This window comes from Aulonocara stuartgranti (genome assembly GCF_965226115.1).
Source record: "Aulonocara stuartgranti genome assembly, chromosome: 10".
In the NCBI taxonomy this organism is placed as follows: Eukaryota; Metazoa; Chordata; class Actinopteri; order Cichliformes; family Cichlidae; genus Aulonocara; species Aulonocara stuartgranti.
The window spans coordinates 27,478,112-27,495,795 of NC_138946.1; the positions used below are offsets into that span (position 1 = coordinate 27,478,112).

Consider the following 17,684-nt stretch of genomic DNA (forward strand, 5'->3'; position numbering starts at 1 on the left):
TTACATTTCTTTATATTTTGCTACCAAGGAGCAGGTCTTTTTTTGAAATTGCCTTTGAGCCCATAAACAGGAAACAGAAAAAAGTCTGAGGATTGGACTGGATAACTTCTCACAACTGTACATACTATGTAACTCCATTTATTTTTGCATGTTTCAATAAATCGTTTTACCTATTTCCAATTTTTCTAGTAAAATATAAAGAAATGAAAAACCTGCAGACCCTCTGCTTCCCTTTCTGCCCCCCCCACCCCACCCCACCTTCTCTTTCCTCCTGCTGAATTGCTCTATTCTGAAGCTCAGTGCAGCTTCACAGTATGAAGCACAGCAAAGGCAATGTTTGATCGGTCTAGCTTACAAACCAAAGTCTGAGAGTGTGTACACAGCAGTGGTGATGCTTTAACAAAGAGCCTGAGATTTTAGAAGTAGGGGCTTGCAGAATCTCAGACAGCACCTGAATCACACAGCACCTGAATCCCTCCTGGAAACTAGTGAGTGGTGGGCGCTTAAAGAAAGAAGTTAAAAACTCCTTTTTAAATTACCAGACTTCTGTGCTGCATTTCAAGAGACAGACAAAAATCTATTGTGAGCTCAGATCAATCAGTGTAAACAGCTACTTACTAGATATTACTAGATGTTTGTCAAAAGCTTTTAGACTGAAACAACACATTCCTTCTCTCTACACACAATTAGCCCTTCTTGCAGCTGTGAAGGTGTAGCTAATTTCTTCCTCACACACCATCTGTTCTGACACAGTGCTGAGCAATGGCTGGTCACTCCCAGCCAGGCTGAGCAACACGGAATTCAAATGACTGTTTAACTGAGCATGTCGCTTGTGTATTTTCATCTCTCTGCATATATGAATATGAGGTGAGACCGTCCAGGAGCCAGTTAGCCAAGTTGATGCAAACGAAGGCCATCTAGTGAAGGCCCATTGCCTATGGCAGACCTTCCCAAAGTGTGGGAACTGCCCCCCTGCAGAGCCATTGCAGGGGGGGGGGGGGGGGGGCGTGGTATGAAAAGGGAAAAAAAAGGGAAAAAAAGCGCTTGGACACTGCTAGCATAATGGACAGGTTTTTGACGGGGCTCCCACAGAAACGCAAAGCAGGAGATGAAGCATCGCTGAATATGTTTCCAAACCAACTTCATTCTAAGCCAAAGACTAGAAAATATGGTGAAGCATATCTTCCCTTTGGCTTCACCTGCACAAGTGCCAAAGTAGGTCTCCCCTGCAGAATTGATTTTCCCTTCGTCGGGAGCACGGGCTGGGCTCTTCAAATCACGGACAAACAGTATCCCACATTCTTGATTTTTAGTTCACAAACACTTGTTATAATAACTAACTACTCCTGACATTTTGGAGATGTTAGCTCTTTATACTGTAAAATTAAACTGGGATAAAAATAATATCAGGCTGATCCTGCCACGATTTGTTCCCCCGGTTGTGAGAGTTGAATGTGAGTAGGGATGGGTATCGTTTAGGTTTTATCCGATACCGGTGCCAAATCGGTACTTTTGAAACGGTGCCGGTGCTTAAACGGTGCTCGAACCGGTGCTTAAAGAATGGAGAACACAAACTTTGTCCAAAAACCTCTCATGTTCAGCTGGTTTTTTTTGTAAAAAGATAACAATGTGTGCCTTTTCTGCAGCTATGTGGCATATATGGCATCACTCTTGGCTGGAAGCAGTGCTTAAACAATGGAAAAAACACAAACTTTGTCCAAAAACCTCTCATGTTTAACTGTTTCCCTCTTTTTCTTTGGTCATTTTAGCCTTTTTGGCCAGGGTGAAGGGAGTATCTGCCATCAAACAAGAAGACAGCCGCATGTAGCTATGATGATGTTTGCTAGTTCACCTTACATGCATTAATGTAATAACGTGGTTAGCCTACTCAACGTAAATTACATACGAACAACATGAAGCTACTCATGCAGAGAAGAACGGCTGCTGCTGCATCATCATCCTCCTCCTGCTACACTGGCAGGGCTAGGGGCCAGGACTCTATTCTTCGGGTTTTTGGGGGATGTTGCTCCGGGTCCGATAACTGGCAACCCACCTGACGTGCACGGTGTGAGGTCTCGCAGCAAGCTATCAAATATGGCGCATTTCTCGGCTTTTAAAAAAAACGCTATGCGTCGCCAGCTGTTTAATCGGATTCTTGGTGTGACCTCCTTTGACAGTATCACAGTATCAGCTTAAAGCACTTGTTGCAGGCTGCTGAGTTTGCATATTTTGCTGTGAAGTACAGCCAGACTTTTGACCGCTTCGCCTTGGACATTTTTAATCTGTAGCTCTGCTCTAACTGAACGTACGTACCTGGCCCCGCCTACTATCCTCGGAAACGTAAAATGATTGGCTAGAAGTGTATCACAGCTCAGGGAAAAAAAAGCACCGAAATAAAGCACCGAAATGTGCGCTGCTTTTCGGTCTGGTTACTACCGTTTATGTCAGAACCGGTGCCATCATGGCACCGGACACCGGTACCCATCCCTAAATGTGAGAGTGAATGAATAGTGGCATTGTAAAGCGCTTTGGGTGCCTTGAAAAGCGCTATATAAATCCAATCCATTATTATTATTATTATTACTGTTAATCTGAATATCTGCCATTCTGCAATTCTTCTCATGTAAACAATAACGTGGCGCACAGCGTGACGTGAAAAAAGGCACATATCTTTGACGTTGACAAACTCTGTATTCCTTGTCCACACGTGCACGTAAAAAAGGAGTTTTAAAAAATCTCAGTTTTCTGTGATTCAAAACGGCATTAACATGTGGACGAAAGGTCCAAACCATAGAAACAGCTGCGTTTTCAAAAATACCCGTGGACATAGCATAAAAGAGTTAGTAGTTTATCTTCTTACTACCTGTAATTTATTGCAGATTACTTGTATTTACTTAATTGTTTACTAAATGTTTGAGGTGCGAAATAAACCGCAGTGGAGCAAAATATGGGTGTGTGTGGTTACAGGATGTGTTTGGGCGTGCATGTGTGTGTGTGTGTGTGTGTGTGTGGGGGGGGGGGGGGGGGGGGGGGGAACATTTTTCTTGTAAAACAAAGGGGGGCCTGGCAAAAAAAGTTTGGGAACCCCTGGCCTATGGCATGCAAACTTCCAGTGATTTGGGCGGAAACAGACAGGGGACATCGATCAGAGCGAGAGGCCTGCCCGCCACCCAGCAATAAAAAAATCACCACGATTAAAGATCTTGATTAGAGTGATTAAACAGCTCTGAGCACTTACAGATTTCACTCATTAACTCACGTTCCTGGAAAATGAATAGCTCTGGCCCCTAGACTGTCCTTATGTTGATAGTCATCGATTTGATGAGGAGTGCCTTTGCGTGAAGTGCCCGTGTTCTCATTCCTGACTGCTGGCAATGTCTCCGACTTTGTTATCTGAAGAGCTTTTCTCTACAAGTCGTCCCCAGGTGCTGCTATATGCCTATGAAACTTTTCAGCCATCAATTCTGATGCAAAGCTACAGAAAAAAAAGCGATGCCAGTGTAGTTAGTAAGATTGAATGGCTCTGGGAACATGGGAAACCAAACCTGAACACCCCCACATTTCTATTTCAGGGGTAGAATTAAAATGACCTACGGAGTGCCACAGTGAAATAGTTTAACTCTCAAGTGGAGAGAGGCTTTTCAATTGATGCTCTCTGCAGCCATAAATTTTCTGTTAGATAACAGATTTAACATAAACCAGAGAGAATGGGCAGCAAAGAACAAGTACACCTTTTTCCCACTTTATAAAGATGTCCTCTTCACCTCCTCCACAGTGTAAGCAGCTCAATGGCTGGAGCAGCACAATCCACCATTTCTGATTGCTCATCTTCTCCTTTCTACAACAACAGGTTTTGAAGTTGTTTTGTCTAGCACAGACCTTCTTTATTGCCTTGAGAGCCCCTCTTGTTACAATTTATAAAATGGGCCATTCACCCTGAGATGTTTTCCCATCCAGTGTTTTTTTTTTTTTTGGTCTTCCAGGACACACACTTATCGTCTTGTGTCTTATGACGCAGGCTTTGGCTTGCAGGAAAAGCTCCATCAGAGCAGAGAGAGATAATTATTTGCTCTGGCCTCAAAGGCTCTGAGAGAAGCTCTCTTAATAAGATCTGGGCTGCTCACATCTCTTGCAATTAAAAAAGTGTCACTGTAGATGTTACATCACAATGGAAGCAGCCAAAACGCTCCAAGTTCGCTCTCAGCTAATATAAAGCTTCCTCTTCTTACTGTTCTGCCTTGGGTCACTTGTATGCCTGTATCAACATATAATACTCAAATTTAGCTGTGTTGTTCCTTATGTTGTTTATGTTGGACCAGACCTCTCTACTTGACTTTAAAACAGATATTCATTTTTCAATACACAAGCGCATCTATTGTTTCTGCTTGGCGAAGCGGTAAGACATATTTCTTGCACCGGCATCTTGGTGCATGCACAAGCCTAGCACACACTTTCAACGTTATCTTGGTGTCTCTCAACATTCATATGTACTGACACATATATGGAGCTTGGAGCTCCTGTGTGGGTTTTTTGGGTGTGTGTGTGTGACCATGTAGTTTGAGTGAAGCCTGTGAAGAGAGCTCATTAAAGGCTCAGACACCACAGGAGTTCAAACCATGCATGATTATTATGCCTCGGTTAGCATGGAAAAACACCCCTGAAATAGAGTCTGGACCCTTGCATACAGAGCAGCCACTGTGATCAAAATCATTCAGCCAGGCGTATTATTATGTGGCACCTAGAGCTGATTAGAAGTAGACACTACGCATTAGTTTGACATATTCAGTACATCAATATTCTTTGATGGGAGACGGATGGGATGCTGATAGAGCTTAAGTTATGTTCTATCGCCTACAGGAGCTACTCTAACAGACCGTGCCTCTTGTGCTCTTCCAGACATATGTCACATATATGATATATGTAACCTCTAGCCCATCTCATATACATGAAAAGGCGATGCACCATGCAGTGATGGAGCACTCAATGTACCAATAAATGCGAGATGCTGCCAAGCCTTGGGTAGCTAAATGAATGCACTCGCTGAGCCTGTCTAATTGGCTCCCGGGGTGAGGCCATCACTCACGACAGACCATTTATCCTGGGTTTATCTTCGGAGAGGAGCTGGGGGGCTGTGCGGAAAGGGAGGAGGGGAGTGTCTTGCCATGTGCTGGCAAAGCTAGGGAAATGGGATGGGGGGTGCTGCCATCCAACCTTCCCCTGAGCCTAATCCTTCACCCCGTCCTCAGTCAAAACCAGGATTCGAGGGTGACGTGGCTTAAATCCACTACAAATGAAAACAGACTCCAGCCACCATCTTAATTGTGTCTAATGCCTGGCATTGCTCTGCCTCTCTATCCCTGTGTTTCATCCCCTGCTCTATCCCTTAATCCTGCACACACGCTCTCTCATTTAAAGAGGCACATTAGAAATTGGAGAGGCACGGGTAGCTGTGCTGAGCCAAGCTGCCAAATGGGATTCTCCTTTGATTATAGCTTAACAAGATGAGTTGAGTCCATCCAGGGCTTGCTTTAACACTCAGCTGAGTGGTCGCCATCCTTCATGTGCGACCGTGTGCCAGCCGAGGCCGTGCAGTCAGACGAGCACAGTGGAGCCCGTCAGTGCGAATGTCTTGTCTCCTTGCGTGCTGTCATCATTTGCCAAGCTGCTGCGTGCCACTACACCACTCCAGTAGACATTGTGGCTCTTTTCTCAAACTGGGACCTATTACATCTTCTCCAGGCCAGGAGATGAGTAGACCTTGACAGATGGCAAGTGTGTAACCCCCTCTGTCTATCCTCAGTAGCTGTCCTTCAGCTTCATCAATCTGCTGTGGCTTTACTATTACCCTACAGACTTAATGAGACCTCGCAGGCTGACAAGAGCAGTTACGCTCAGGGAACGAGGGACGAGCACAAAAATGAGTGGCAGTACAATCCAGCTTCACCTTAAAAAAAATAAAAATAAAAACCACCCAGTGCATTGATTTAATTCATGTAAATACTTAGCCAGATAAAAGATTCCTCACTCTAGCATTCAAATGTGCCTGCCACCTCTCATATCAACACTAAGCCCCCCCAAAAAAACAAAAAACAAAAAATCCCTCTCTAATTCGATTGCCTTTCATTCAATTGGATCACTCACCCCTAATACATCATGGATTAGTCAGCTTTCTGTAAATGACAAATGTGATGTGAGTAAAATGTCACGAGGTATCAGTGGGAAAGTGAGTTTTCTCTGCACTGACACAGGATCACAGAGCTCATCATTAATTATGGTCTCGCCTGGAGTTTGGCTGCGAGCTGTAGTTATTCAAGCAGCAGTGTGCATGTGTGTACAGTATGTGTGTGCGTGTGTGAGCAAACACGCCAGGGAGAAGCACTGAGATTGTTGATAAGGGCTGTCTGCCATCTCTACAGTTTCCATGGTTCTTCCTAACTTTTGCTGGATGCTAATGAAATGGACTCGGCTGGGCTGTCCTGCGTTCTGAGCTAACTATCCCTATGGCTGTAACACATTTAGCTGAGTAAAATTCAACTCAGTGGCAACATTGGGAAGCAGAAATGGGTGGGTGATTGAATTGCTACATCTCTATGGCTGTATCCCAATTCAGGGTCTGCAGCCTAAAAGTACGCAGCCTTAACGGCCCACAAGGGCCGCGTACTCAAAGACCGCTAAGGCCGGAAGTGCGAGGCTTGTAAAATGGGACGGTCTAGCCTCCGTCGCGCTGCCCAGGTTGCCTAGCAACGATGATACTAACAGCTGGAAACGTTTCATACAGCTTTGTTTGACAGAAATGAAGGAGAAAATCTTTTGTTCATTTGTTTGTTTGTTTCTACATGAGCTTTGATCATTCTCTGTAAGATTAAGGTCAGCTATTGGACGGCGTATATTTTAAAGTAAAGGCTTTAAAACCAAGTTAGTACAAACGTCACTAATGTCACATAACTTTGCCGACATGTGGCCAACAGTAATGTTTTAATGGTCTTTCTTATTAAACATTTGCACATAAATAAGTGACATAATATTCAGTACTTACTCAAAGTTTACTCTTCGGGCGCCCCTCATCCGCCGTTTTTTTCCGGCAAAATTATCCACACCCAGCGCTATGCATTCTGGGATATGTTGGGCCACGAAGTCTACACCACCACATCCTTAAAATTCAGGGAAATGAAGGACACATTTGAGGCCGCATTTCGAGCAGCCCTTGAATTGGGACAACCTTCGTCGCGTCGCTGTGACATAATCGGCCTTAAAATGCGGCCCATAAGGCTGCAGACCCTGAATTGGGATGCAGCCTATATGCATGCATGATTACCTTCCCTAACTAACTCCCACTGTTGGCTTGGGAACAGTGTACAATCCCCTGGCACCCATGACAAGGCCCTTCAACACCTCCCTGTGTCTCCACAGGCACCCAACCAGAAATCAGGAGACCTTAAAGCAAATACATGATTCTTCGCTGGGCTGCTAATTGTTAATGCTGCCAATTATGTTAACTGGGGCACCCGGCCAATCAGGAAGCACCCAGGTCCTGCACCCTGAACCCTTCTTATGCCAAGAAACAGTTATCTTTAGCTCTAGCTTTAGAGGTTTCAGAGCAACCTCTTACAAGAAGGACTGCAGTTTAATTCAGTGTCTCACAATAATGCCTGTTTTAAAAATGAGAATAAAAGAATAATATGATTCAATTGTGTCACGACAGAGCACTGTGACTGATAACATTTCCAAAGCATGCTGATAAAAGTATAAAAACACATTGTTATGCACCATTTCCTCACAAAAACACAGCTCCTTAAGTTTACTCCACTCTTCCAGAGAGAATAGTTTTTTTTTCATCCTCCCAATATTATGATGAAAATGACTTCTGGCAGGTTACGGTGTCTGAATGTAATGTTCTGGTGCAGCTTGTGAACTCAGCACCCCTACAGGTACATACCTGTCAATGTCAGGCTCTGTGCTACACAAAAGCCTTTATGGCTTGCACTCCAACCAGCATCCCAATAACTGCATTGTGAAAAACAGATAAACAACTACCGTTTCTCTGAAAAAGGTAATGTCAGTTGACATCAAAACCCAAGAGCAACTCTTTCTTTTCCATCCGACTTGCCTACGCAAGCATTTCAGATTGGACTCTAGTTTGAATACACATGCATCACATGTGGGCTTCCTTACAAAGCCAAACACAACCTTTCGCTCAGCTGAATCAAGAGCAGTTCCACTTTTATTTGTGCGTTTAGCTCACAAAATTGTCTCCCATGATTTAGAAGACATAGCTCATATTGCCAACCTGCTGCCAGCATATCGAGTCAAATTACAGGACTTGGAAAAAAATAGCAGCCAAGAACAAGAGCAGCTAAGTACTGTTGCAGAAATAATAAAGAAATGCTTCAACACGAAGGGAGATAATTTAAAAAAAGAAAACTTGGATCAATATAGATTGCTGGATTCAAGGGGTAAGGCTTCAGCCACACAGGCCTAGAGACCTCTTGGCAATCTCTGCTCTTGGTCTTAAAAAATTAATTTGTTTTAAATTTCAGCCATTAGTAAGAAAATTGTCCAAGAAAAACATGTATTGAGCTGAAAATAAAATATCAACTACATTGTAGTATTCTCCCATCTAATAGCTCTATGATATTTTTTGCCCCCAGTCACAAAGACCTAGCAACCAGGTGGTGAGTGCATAACAACCGTAACTAGGGAAAAATTATATTTATATTGGTTGGCAAGTGACTGCTGCCTTTCACAAATTAGTTTGCTCATAAGGAGATTGCCGCAGTTGCCTGCAGTTTGCATTAAAGATGGCAACGTTCCGACAAACACTAACTGGCCAATGAGCACTAAGCTAACTGACCAATGAGCAGTAGTAAAACTTGAAAAAAGTGCAATGCAAGCTGGAAGTGGAAACAATTTTCCCTCAAAGTCAAAGTTGTGCCTTACCACTGAAACTGTAACTCTTCTGCAGGTAATATTTTAGTTTGACTTCAACAGATGGCTTCCTTGGGGAATTTTCTTACTAACGACTGAACCTTCTAACAAATAAGCCCAGTGCAAATCAATAGACCAAATATTAAACTTCTCTTTGATTAGGTTTAGATTGAGTTATTTCTTTATTAATGCAACTTTGTAAATGCTTAAGGCACTGTAAGCCTAGCAAATCAGCTCCCAGTCTAGTTTAATAAATCTAGTTGCCTCGACAACTCTGGTTTTATTCATGCTACACATGTGACTAACTATGAATGCAAGCACATTCTTACCCGTAACCTTATTTATTTAACCTTATTTCTATCTTCTGTTTTGTAATCTGTGTAATCTGTGCTGTCTAAAAATTACTTTAGTGTTAACCATGGCAACCTAAACTTACTCAGCTCTTCAAATAACTTAAAAAAGGTCTCCAAACAAATTAAATTATAAATAAAGGACTATAATAATATAACACTCAGGACTATCATTGTACCCTATATAATCATTCCCTCAGGGTCAATAATCAAGTTATTTTCGACCAACTTAGTACTGTTATCTTATCTGTTGTTTTTTTACTATTTGTTCTTTACTTACCCTTGCTCCTCCATCATCTCTTGGAGCTCCATACATTTGAGCTCCACCCTCCTCTTCCTCTCATGGTCCAGAATTTCTCTGTGGGGCTTCTTCACCAGGACAGGCTCTGCTTTGGGCTCCTCCTCCTCCTCCTTAACTGACTGCCCCTCTTCAGTTTTAGCTTGCAGCACTGTAGTTGCAGTTGGCCCTCCAGATCCTACAGCTGTTCCCGCTCCTGCTCCAGGGACAACCGGCTGGGCCAAACCGTTTGCACCATCTTTCGGAGACAGCACCCTTGTTGCATCATACATGATTACTGAATCTGTCGAGACAGAGATGAAGAGACCAAAGGTTAACGGAGAGAGGGGATGAGAGAAGCTGTCACTTGTGGGTCTCACTCACATTAATCATTTAATGTCAGATCTTTCCCTTGTTTTGGGAGGTTCTCACTCAGTGGGAGTAATCTTTATACATTTAGTAAAAAAAAATCCCCATCAAAGACCATTTTGTACCCATCTCTAAATGTTGTCAGTACATCACACTATCTGAACCAGCAGTAAGCCACAAACATTCTGAAACTGAAAGGTGAGCGCTTCATTTGATGTTAATATCTTTGGACAGGCTGCAGCATTTCTGCCTGAACTGAGCAGTACGATTGCACACACTCGCACCAATATACTGCACCCACGCACATACACACACAATTTGGATCTTGGGTACATGTGGACATGCACAGCCAGAGACAGAACTGGAAGTAACTTCAGCTCTGTGAGTCAACAACTAAGTAGTGCCTAAAGGCAGGTTAGGAGACAGAGTGCTTCCTCTTCTACACTCTCGTATCTAGTGGAGCAAACTAAAGCTGTAAACTGTAAAGGTCATATAAAAACCATATGACGTGACAAGGAAAAAACAATGGGAGCAATAAGCATACTTAAAGACAGAAATGAGTGACAAAGGTTAGTGTGAGAAGAAACTCAATGCCCTGTTTGATTTTGACTTCCTTAATCTTTTCTCTTTCTGCCTCATTTACTCATGAAATGGTGAGAATGTCATTTTGTTAATAAAAAAGCATCTGGTGGAAGTGTTGTGTGGACTGGACTCTGATTAAGACAGACTGTTCTTTTAAGGCCAGTGCTGAGCGCACGGGAAGTGTGGAAGGGCTTATAGCGTGCCCGCGAACTTAAGCTCCTCTCCCTCTACAACTAATGACTTCATTTTTCAGTGCGGAGGCACAGAAGGCCGGCTGAGGCACTTCATCACTGCCACACATTGAGGACTCAAGACAGGTTGATACTGAAGCTGGATGGACAGACTCTCAGAGCTACAGTCACAAGCCATTCCCTTTTCTTTTATCTAATCACAGGGAGTGTGCGAACAAGCTAATGCTGTGCCGTCTCACGCTTTTGTGCATTTGAGCTGCTCCTGGTAGTCTTTGACTGGTTAATAGGGATGTGCTTGTGTTCTGGAGTGCCGTGTGCTGGTAAACAAGCCGTGGATGTGTGCGGCTCTCGGGTGACAGAACAGGTGGCAGGACAGCAGGAGGCATCATCTCTGAATCTATTATACAGTAAATCAGCGCTTGATATTCCATGACAGTAATCTCTCATCTACACACGCTCACCTGCAGAAGATGGTAAGGAGAAAAGCTCTCATCTTTAAAAAGGGTGTTTAAAATGACATTCAGGCAGACAGCAGCAACACACAACTGGTGAAAAGACAGGAATATGTGATATATGAATCACTCTGTGAATAACAGACAGTTCATTTAGATGTGAAATGAAATGTAGCTTAATGTGCGTGTATTTGTGTGCTTACAGAGAAATTTACATTCATGCATCCCACAGATTCAACAAAAGCACAAGCAAGAACTCACATGCACTTATGGAACATTAAATTTAAAGGACTTAATTATTAAATGACAAGAGAAAAATGAAGCAACCCGCATCTTAAGTAAAAAAATGTGCCGTTTATGTTAATTTGCATAGCTCTTTGGCTACAAAGGGTTGTGGGTTTGGAGATGCACTTAGGGGAGAACTATGGATAACGCCATACGTGCTGTAGACTGTGTAAAAAAGATAGACGCTGCCACTGTGAGGTCTTGATTTGAAGCCTTGAGCTGAAGAATCACTATTTTTGTGTTTTGAAAGCAGATGTTATAAAAAAGGTGGATCAGACTGAGAAATACAGGGGTTAGGGTTAGACCACACTAAAGTATACCCTGCTTTATTGTGACCACAAATTACAAATCATATCCCATCATATGATATTTAACAGGACTTGAATCTAGTAGTTGGGATCATAACCTAAGCGGTACGATTATTTTCTTGTAGGACTGGAGTTCTTTTTGCTCCCAGAGAATCCACACCCTGTGGATCATTAAAATTCCCCATCAGCTTCTCTTCTCTCTCATATACAGTCTGTGGCTTATTCTGGAAGTCCTGTCTTGGCCTACAAGAGATCCACGAGCCCTCCCCATAAATGTCACAACATGCACACATCCCAACATTAAAGGCAGGCTCATTCACAGCAAGGTTAAATGAAATGATAACATCTGAAAATCAGAGCAAAAGGACCCTCCCATTCCAAATTAAATTCTTCACCAGATGTAGAGCCTGGCCCACATCTGTCGTTACGTTAAACTGGAGCCTCCTCATTATATTAATGCATCATTCCTTTTTTCCCGGGGAGATGGGATGGGCAGAGAATCTGTTTTCTTTCAAGTTAAAACAACTAAATTATTTAATTGTGTGATAAAAAGAAAAAGTCAGAGCAGAAAGGGAGACTTGTCATTGAGCCGATAAGGCGCACAGCTAATTGTGTGCGAGTCCTCTGCAGGGACTGAAGGTTATCTCTAGCTGCTGTATTAATGCTGGCACTGACCTCTTCTGCTATTATTGCAAAGGCGTATAAGACTGTCACATCCCGACAAACACTGTCTGTAATTAGTCATGTGCTAAGTGAAGTTGTTTAGCCGCAAGCACAAAGCGCCGCCATCAATTATTTCAAATCCCAAACAGATTAACACACACTTGGACATTCAATACTCTGCTCCAGAGCCTGTGACTCGTGCCATTTCTTTAGAAAGAGAAGAAAGAAGGCTGCACTGCTGTGTCCTTAACTTCTGTCAGTGGTTTTCCTGTGCTGTCTGCTTGATTGGACCTTGCCGCTGGGGAGGCCTCTGCTGTGTCTATACTGCAGCCTGTCTTCTGCTAACATTATGCAACATGGCATTCTCCAGTCCTCTAGTCTTATAGTATACGACAGCGTATCACTTGTAAACATCGGTGCCAAGGTTGCACATCTAATCTTGGACACTTTTAAACCCGATCCTTCCTTGCCGCCAGAGATTCTACGCGGCGCGGAGAACAACAAAGGACGGGCCGCTCATCCGAGGCGCAGAACAAAGAAGCGCCGAGGGAAACGCGCTGGCATTAGGAATAGACTGAGACAGCAGGCACATCGCGCACCACTGCCCAGCATCCTACTGGCCAATGTACAATCCATGGAGGACAAGCTCGATGACCTAAGAGCAAGGGTCACCTTCCAACGTGACATGAGGGACTGCAACATTCTGTGCTTCACGGAGACATGGCTGACCCCCACCGTGCCGGACCAGGCTGTAACTCCGTCGGATTCATTCTTTGTGCTCCGCGCGGACAGAACGGCAGAGTCAAACAAAACCAAAGGTGGAGGAATGTGTTTCATGGTAAACAGAAAGTGGTGTGATGCCAGGAGCATTTCTACTCTTTCCAGCGGCTGCTCGCCACATCTGGAGTTCCTGAGCATTAAGTGCCGCCCTTTCTATCTGCCCCGTAAGTTCACCTCAGTCATCGCCACGGTGGTCTACATCCCACCCCAAGCGGACACAGGTATGGCTTTGTCCGAATTACATGATGTGCTGAGCTCGCTTCAAAACAAGGACCCGGGCGCAGCCCTCATTGTAGCAGGAGACTTTAATAAAGCGAACCTCAGACAAGTCATGCCAAACTTTTACCAGCATGTCTCGTGTCCAACGAGAGGGGATCGTATTTTGGATCACTGCTACACGCCATACAAGCAGGGCTACAAAGCTGTCTCACACCTGGCTTTTGGGAAGTCTGACCACAACGCCATCTTCCTCATTCCCCAGTATAAACAAAACATACGGCGGGAAGACGTGACCACGAGGGAGGTAAAACGGTGGACTGCCCAATCAGAAGCTACGCTACAGGACGCACTCAACGACGGCGACTGGGACATGTTCAGAGCATGCGCAGTCGACATCATCGAGTTTACGGAAGTAGCAGTACATCGCGGAGCATGACGTCCGAGCGGCATTAAGGAGTTTCAACTCCTCACTGCAGGCATGTCATGTGCCTGCCTGCTTCAAGTCCTCTACCATAATCCCTGTCCCCAAGAAACCTAGGATCACTGGACTAAATGACTACAGACCCGTGGCTCTGACATCTGTGGTCATGAAGTCTTTTGAGCGCCTGGTTCTCTCCTATCTCAAGACCCTCACGGCCCCCCTCCTGGACCCCCTGCAGTTTGCATACAGAGCCAACAGGTCTGTAGATGACGCCATCAACATGGCCCTACACTTCATCCTGCAGCATCTGGACTCCCCAGGAACCTACGCCAGGATCCTGTTTGTGGACTTCAGCTCTGCCTTCAATACCATCCTTCCAGACCATCTCCGAGGCAAGCTTTCCCAGATGAATCAGAATCAGAATCAGAATCAGAATCAGAATACTTTATTGATCCCTGGGGGAAATTATTTTTTGTTACCTTTTTTGTTTACCATTTTTGTTTTGAATGTGCCTGATCCCATCTGCCGGTGGATCACTGACTTCCTGACAGACAGAAAACAGCATGTGAGGCTGGGAAAGAATGTCTCGGACTCCCGGACCATCAGCACCGGCTCCCCTCAGGGCTGTGTTCTTTCTCCCCTGCTCTTCTCCCTGTATACTAACTGCTGCACCTCCACCCACCAGTCTGTCAAGCTAATCAAGTTTGCAGATGACACCACCGTTATTGGACTCATCTCGGACGGGGATGAGTCTGCCTACAGGAGGGAGGTTGAACGTCTGGTGTCCTGGTGCAGCCACAACAACCTGGTGCTGAATGCCCAGGAGACAGTGGAGATTATTGTGGACTTCAGGAAGCACACAGCTCCACTCCCCCCCATCATCCTGACTGACACCCCCATCACCTCTGTGGACTCATTCCGCTTCCTGGGTACCACCATCACCCAGGACCTGAAGTGGGAGCCCACCATCACCTCCATCATTAAGAAAGCCCAGCAGAGGATGTACTTCCTGAGGCAGCTGAAGAAATTCAACCTGCCAACACGGACGATGATGCAATTCTACACTGCAATCATCGAGTCCATCCTCACCTCCTCCATCACCGTGTGGTACGCTGGAGCCACTATCAGGGACAAACAGAGACTGCAGCGTGTTGTGCGCTCTGCTGAGAAGGTGATTGGCTGCAGACTCCCATCTCTGCAGGACCTGTACACCTCCAGGACACTGGGACGTGCAGCTTGGATCACAGCTGACCCTTCTCACCCTGGACACAGTCTGTTTGACCTGCTCCCCTCAGGCAGGAGGCTCCGGTCCATTCGCACCAGAGCCTCTCGCCATAAGAACAGTTTCTTCCCCTCTGCTGTTGAACACATGAACAATAACCGTATGACTGTTCCCACCACTAACACATGACCCTACGCTGTGTTCACTGCATCATTCCATGTTTGGCACTGATCACCACCTGCACTCATGTATATATCATGTATATATCTATCTATCTACTTAGCACTTTTAATTCTTATTCTCATTTTTATTTTCATGTCTATTCAAGCTTAATTTATAACAGTATGTTTGCACTGAGGCACCGCAGCAATTTCCTAATGTTGTAAACCCGCTCAACATTTGGCAATAAAACCCTTTCTGATTCTGATTCTGATTCTGAGAGTGAACACAAGGAAAGCGGCGGGGCCAGACGGCATCACCGGCTGTCTGCTGCGCTGCTGTGCTGACCAGCTAGCAGGTGTGTTCACTTACATCTTCAACGAGTCCCTGGCGAAGTCTGTGGTCCCCACATGCTTCAAAAGATCCACCATCATCCCTGTGCCCAGGAACAGCAAACCCTCATCCCTGAACGATTACCGGCCAGTTGCACTGACCTCGGTAATGAAGGTTTTTGAGAGGCTGCTGAAGAACATCATCTCCTCCTCCATCCCAGACACCACAGATCCGCTGCAGTTCGCCTACCGATCCAACAGATACACAGAGGATCCACGTCTCTAACAGCATCACCATCAACACAGGAGCACCACAGGTCCTCTCGCCACTGCTCTACTCCCTCTACACTTCAGACTGTGTGGCAACCCATGGCTCCAACACCATTGTGAAGTTTGCTGATGACACAGTGGTGTTGGGTGCCATCTCCAACAACGATGAGGCGGCCTACATGGATGAAGTGAAGAATCTGGCATCATGGTGCCAGGACAACCACCTCCAGCTGAACCTCAGCAAGACCAAGGAGCTGGTGGTGGACTTCAGAAGGAGTCAGCACAGAGACTACAAGCCCATTATCATCAATGGAGCTCCAGTGGAGAGGGTGCAGTCCTTCAAGTATCTTGGTGTCCACATCTCCTCAGACCTGACATGGGCTGCCCACATTCAGGCCCAGACCAAAAAGGCTAGGCAGCGCCTGTATCACCTACGACAACTGAGGAAGTTCAGGGTCTCTCCAAAGATCCTCAGGATTTTCTATACAGGCGCTGTGGAGAGCATCCTCACACAGAACATGACATCGTGGTTTGGGAACAGCTGTGTGAAGGACCTAAAAGCTCTCCAGAGAGTGATCCGTACAGCAGAACGCTGCTGCAGGATTGCTCTCCCCCCGCTTCAGGACACCTACACCAGGAGATGCCGGACTAGAGCAGATACTGAAGGACCCGTCCCATCCTGGCAACAAACTGTTCCAACTCCTGCAATCTGGTAGAAGGTTCCGCATCATCCGGGCAAGGACAGAGAGACTCAAGAGGAGCTTCTATCCCCGGGCCCTAAACACACACACCCGCCCTCTCACATCATCTATAATTGACTGAGACAGGACTCTCTTCCAGACACTCTAAACCAAGGCACAATGTACATTCCAAATTCCTTTAATTTTAAAAATGGTTATATTGTCTATCCTGTAAAATAGTCAGATGTCTATTCATATTAATGTACAGAATTCACCTGCTTGCTGCTACTACTGCACATTCACCCAATGTACGGCAAGAACAAGATCCGGGCCATCAACACCTACGCCCTGCCCGTGATCAGGTACCCTGCTGGGGTAATAGGCTGGCCAAAGGAGGAGATAGAAGCCACTGACATAAAGACAAGAAAGCTCCTTACCATGCATGGAGGGTTTCACCCCAAGTCCAGCACCCTGAGGCTGTACGCTAAGCGGAAGGAAGGGGGCCGGGGACTGGTGAGTGTCAGCACCACAGTCCAGGATGAGACAACGAACATCCAAGAATACATTGGGAAGATGGCCCCAACTGACCGAGTGCTCAGTGAATACCTCAGGCAGCAGAAACCCAAGAAAGAGGAGGGAGACGAGGAACCATCATGGAAGGACAGGCCCCTGCACGGTATGTACCACCGGCAGATAGAGGAGGTGGCTGATATCCAGAAATCCTACCAGTGGCTGGACAAAGCTGGACTGAAAGACAGCACAGAGGCACTAATCATGGCAGCACAAGAACAAGCTCTGAGTACAAGATCCATAGAGGCTGGGGTCTATCACACCAGGCAAGACCCCAGGTGCAGGCTGTGTAAAGATGCCCCAGCACATAACAGCAGGGTGCAAGATGCTAGCAGGCAAGGCATACATAGAACGCCATAACCAAGTGGCCGGCATAGTGTACAGGAACATCTGTGCCGAGTATAACCTGGAAGTCCCAAGGTCAAAATGGGAGATGCCCCCAAGGGTGGTGGAGAATGACCGAGCTAAGATCCTGTGGGACTTCCAGATACAGACAGACAAAATGGTGGTGGCTAACCAACCGGACATAGTGGTGGTAGACAAACAGAAGAAGACGGCCGTAGTGATCGATGTAGCGGTTCCGAATGACAGCAATATCAGGAAGAAGGAACACGAGAAGCTGGAGAAAT

The 17,684-nt window shown here is 45.5% G+C and overlaps 1 protein-coding gene and 1 long non-coding RNA gene across 9 annotated transcripts in view; one reads left to right on the plus strand and one right to left on the minus strand.

Moving 5' to 3' along the window:
• The window catches only part of srrm3 (serine/arginine repetitive matrix 3), a gene marked incomplete at its 3' end in the record, with an annotated part of 144,868 nt that overhangs the window by 61,070 nt on the left and 66,114 nt on the right, over nt 1-17,684 (minus strand). For 6 of the 7 annotated variants that reach the window (XM_082548596.1, XM_082548598.1, XM_082548600.1 and 3 more), the window contains one exon: nt 9,556-9,856. In XM_082548596.1, coding sequence (XP_082404722.1) covers nt 9,556-9,845 — 290 coding nt within the window. In that variant the 5' untranslated portion in view covers nt 9,846-9,856. Of the gene's footprint in view, nt 1-9,555; nt 9,857-11,155; nt 11,179-17,684 lie in introns of those variants that run through there. The other variant, XM_082548599.1, reaches the window with a different exon arrangement.
• The window catches only part of LOC309715454, a 135,400-nt gene that overhangs the window by 4,024 nt on the left and 113,692 nt on the right, over nt 1-17,684 (plus strand). The gene's annotated exons all lie outside the window — the stretch shown is intronic.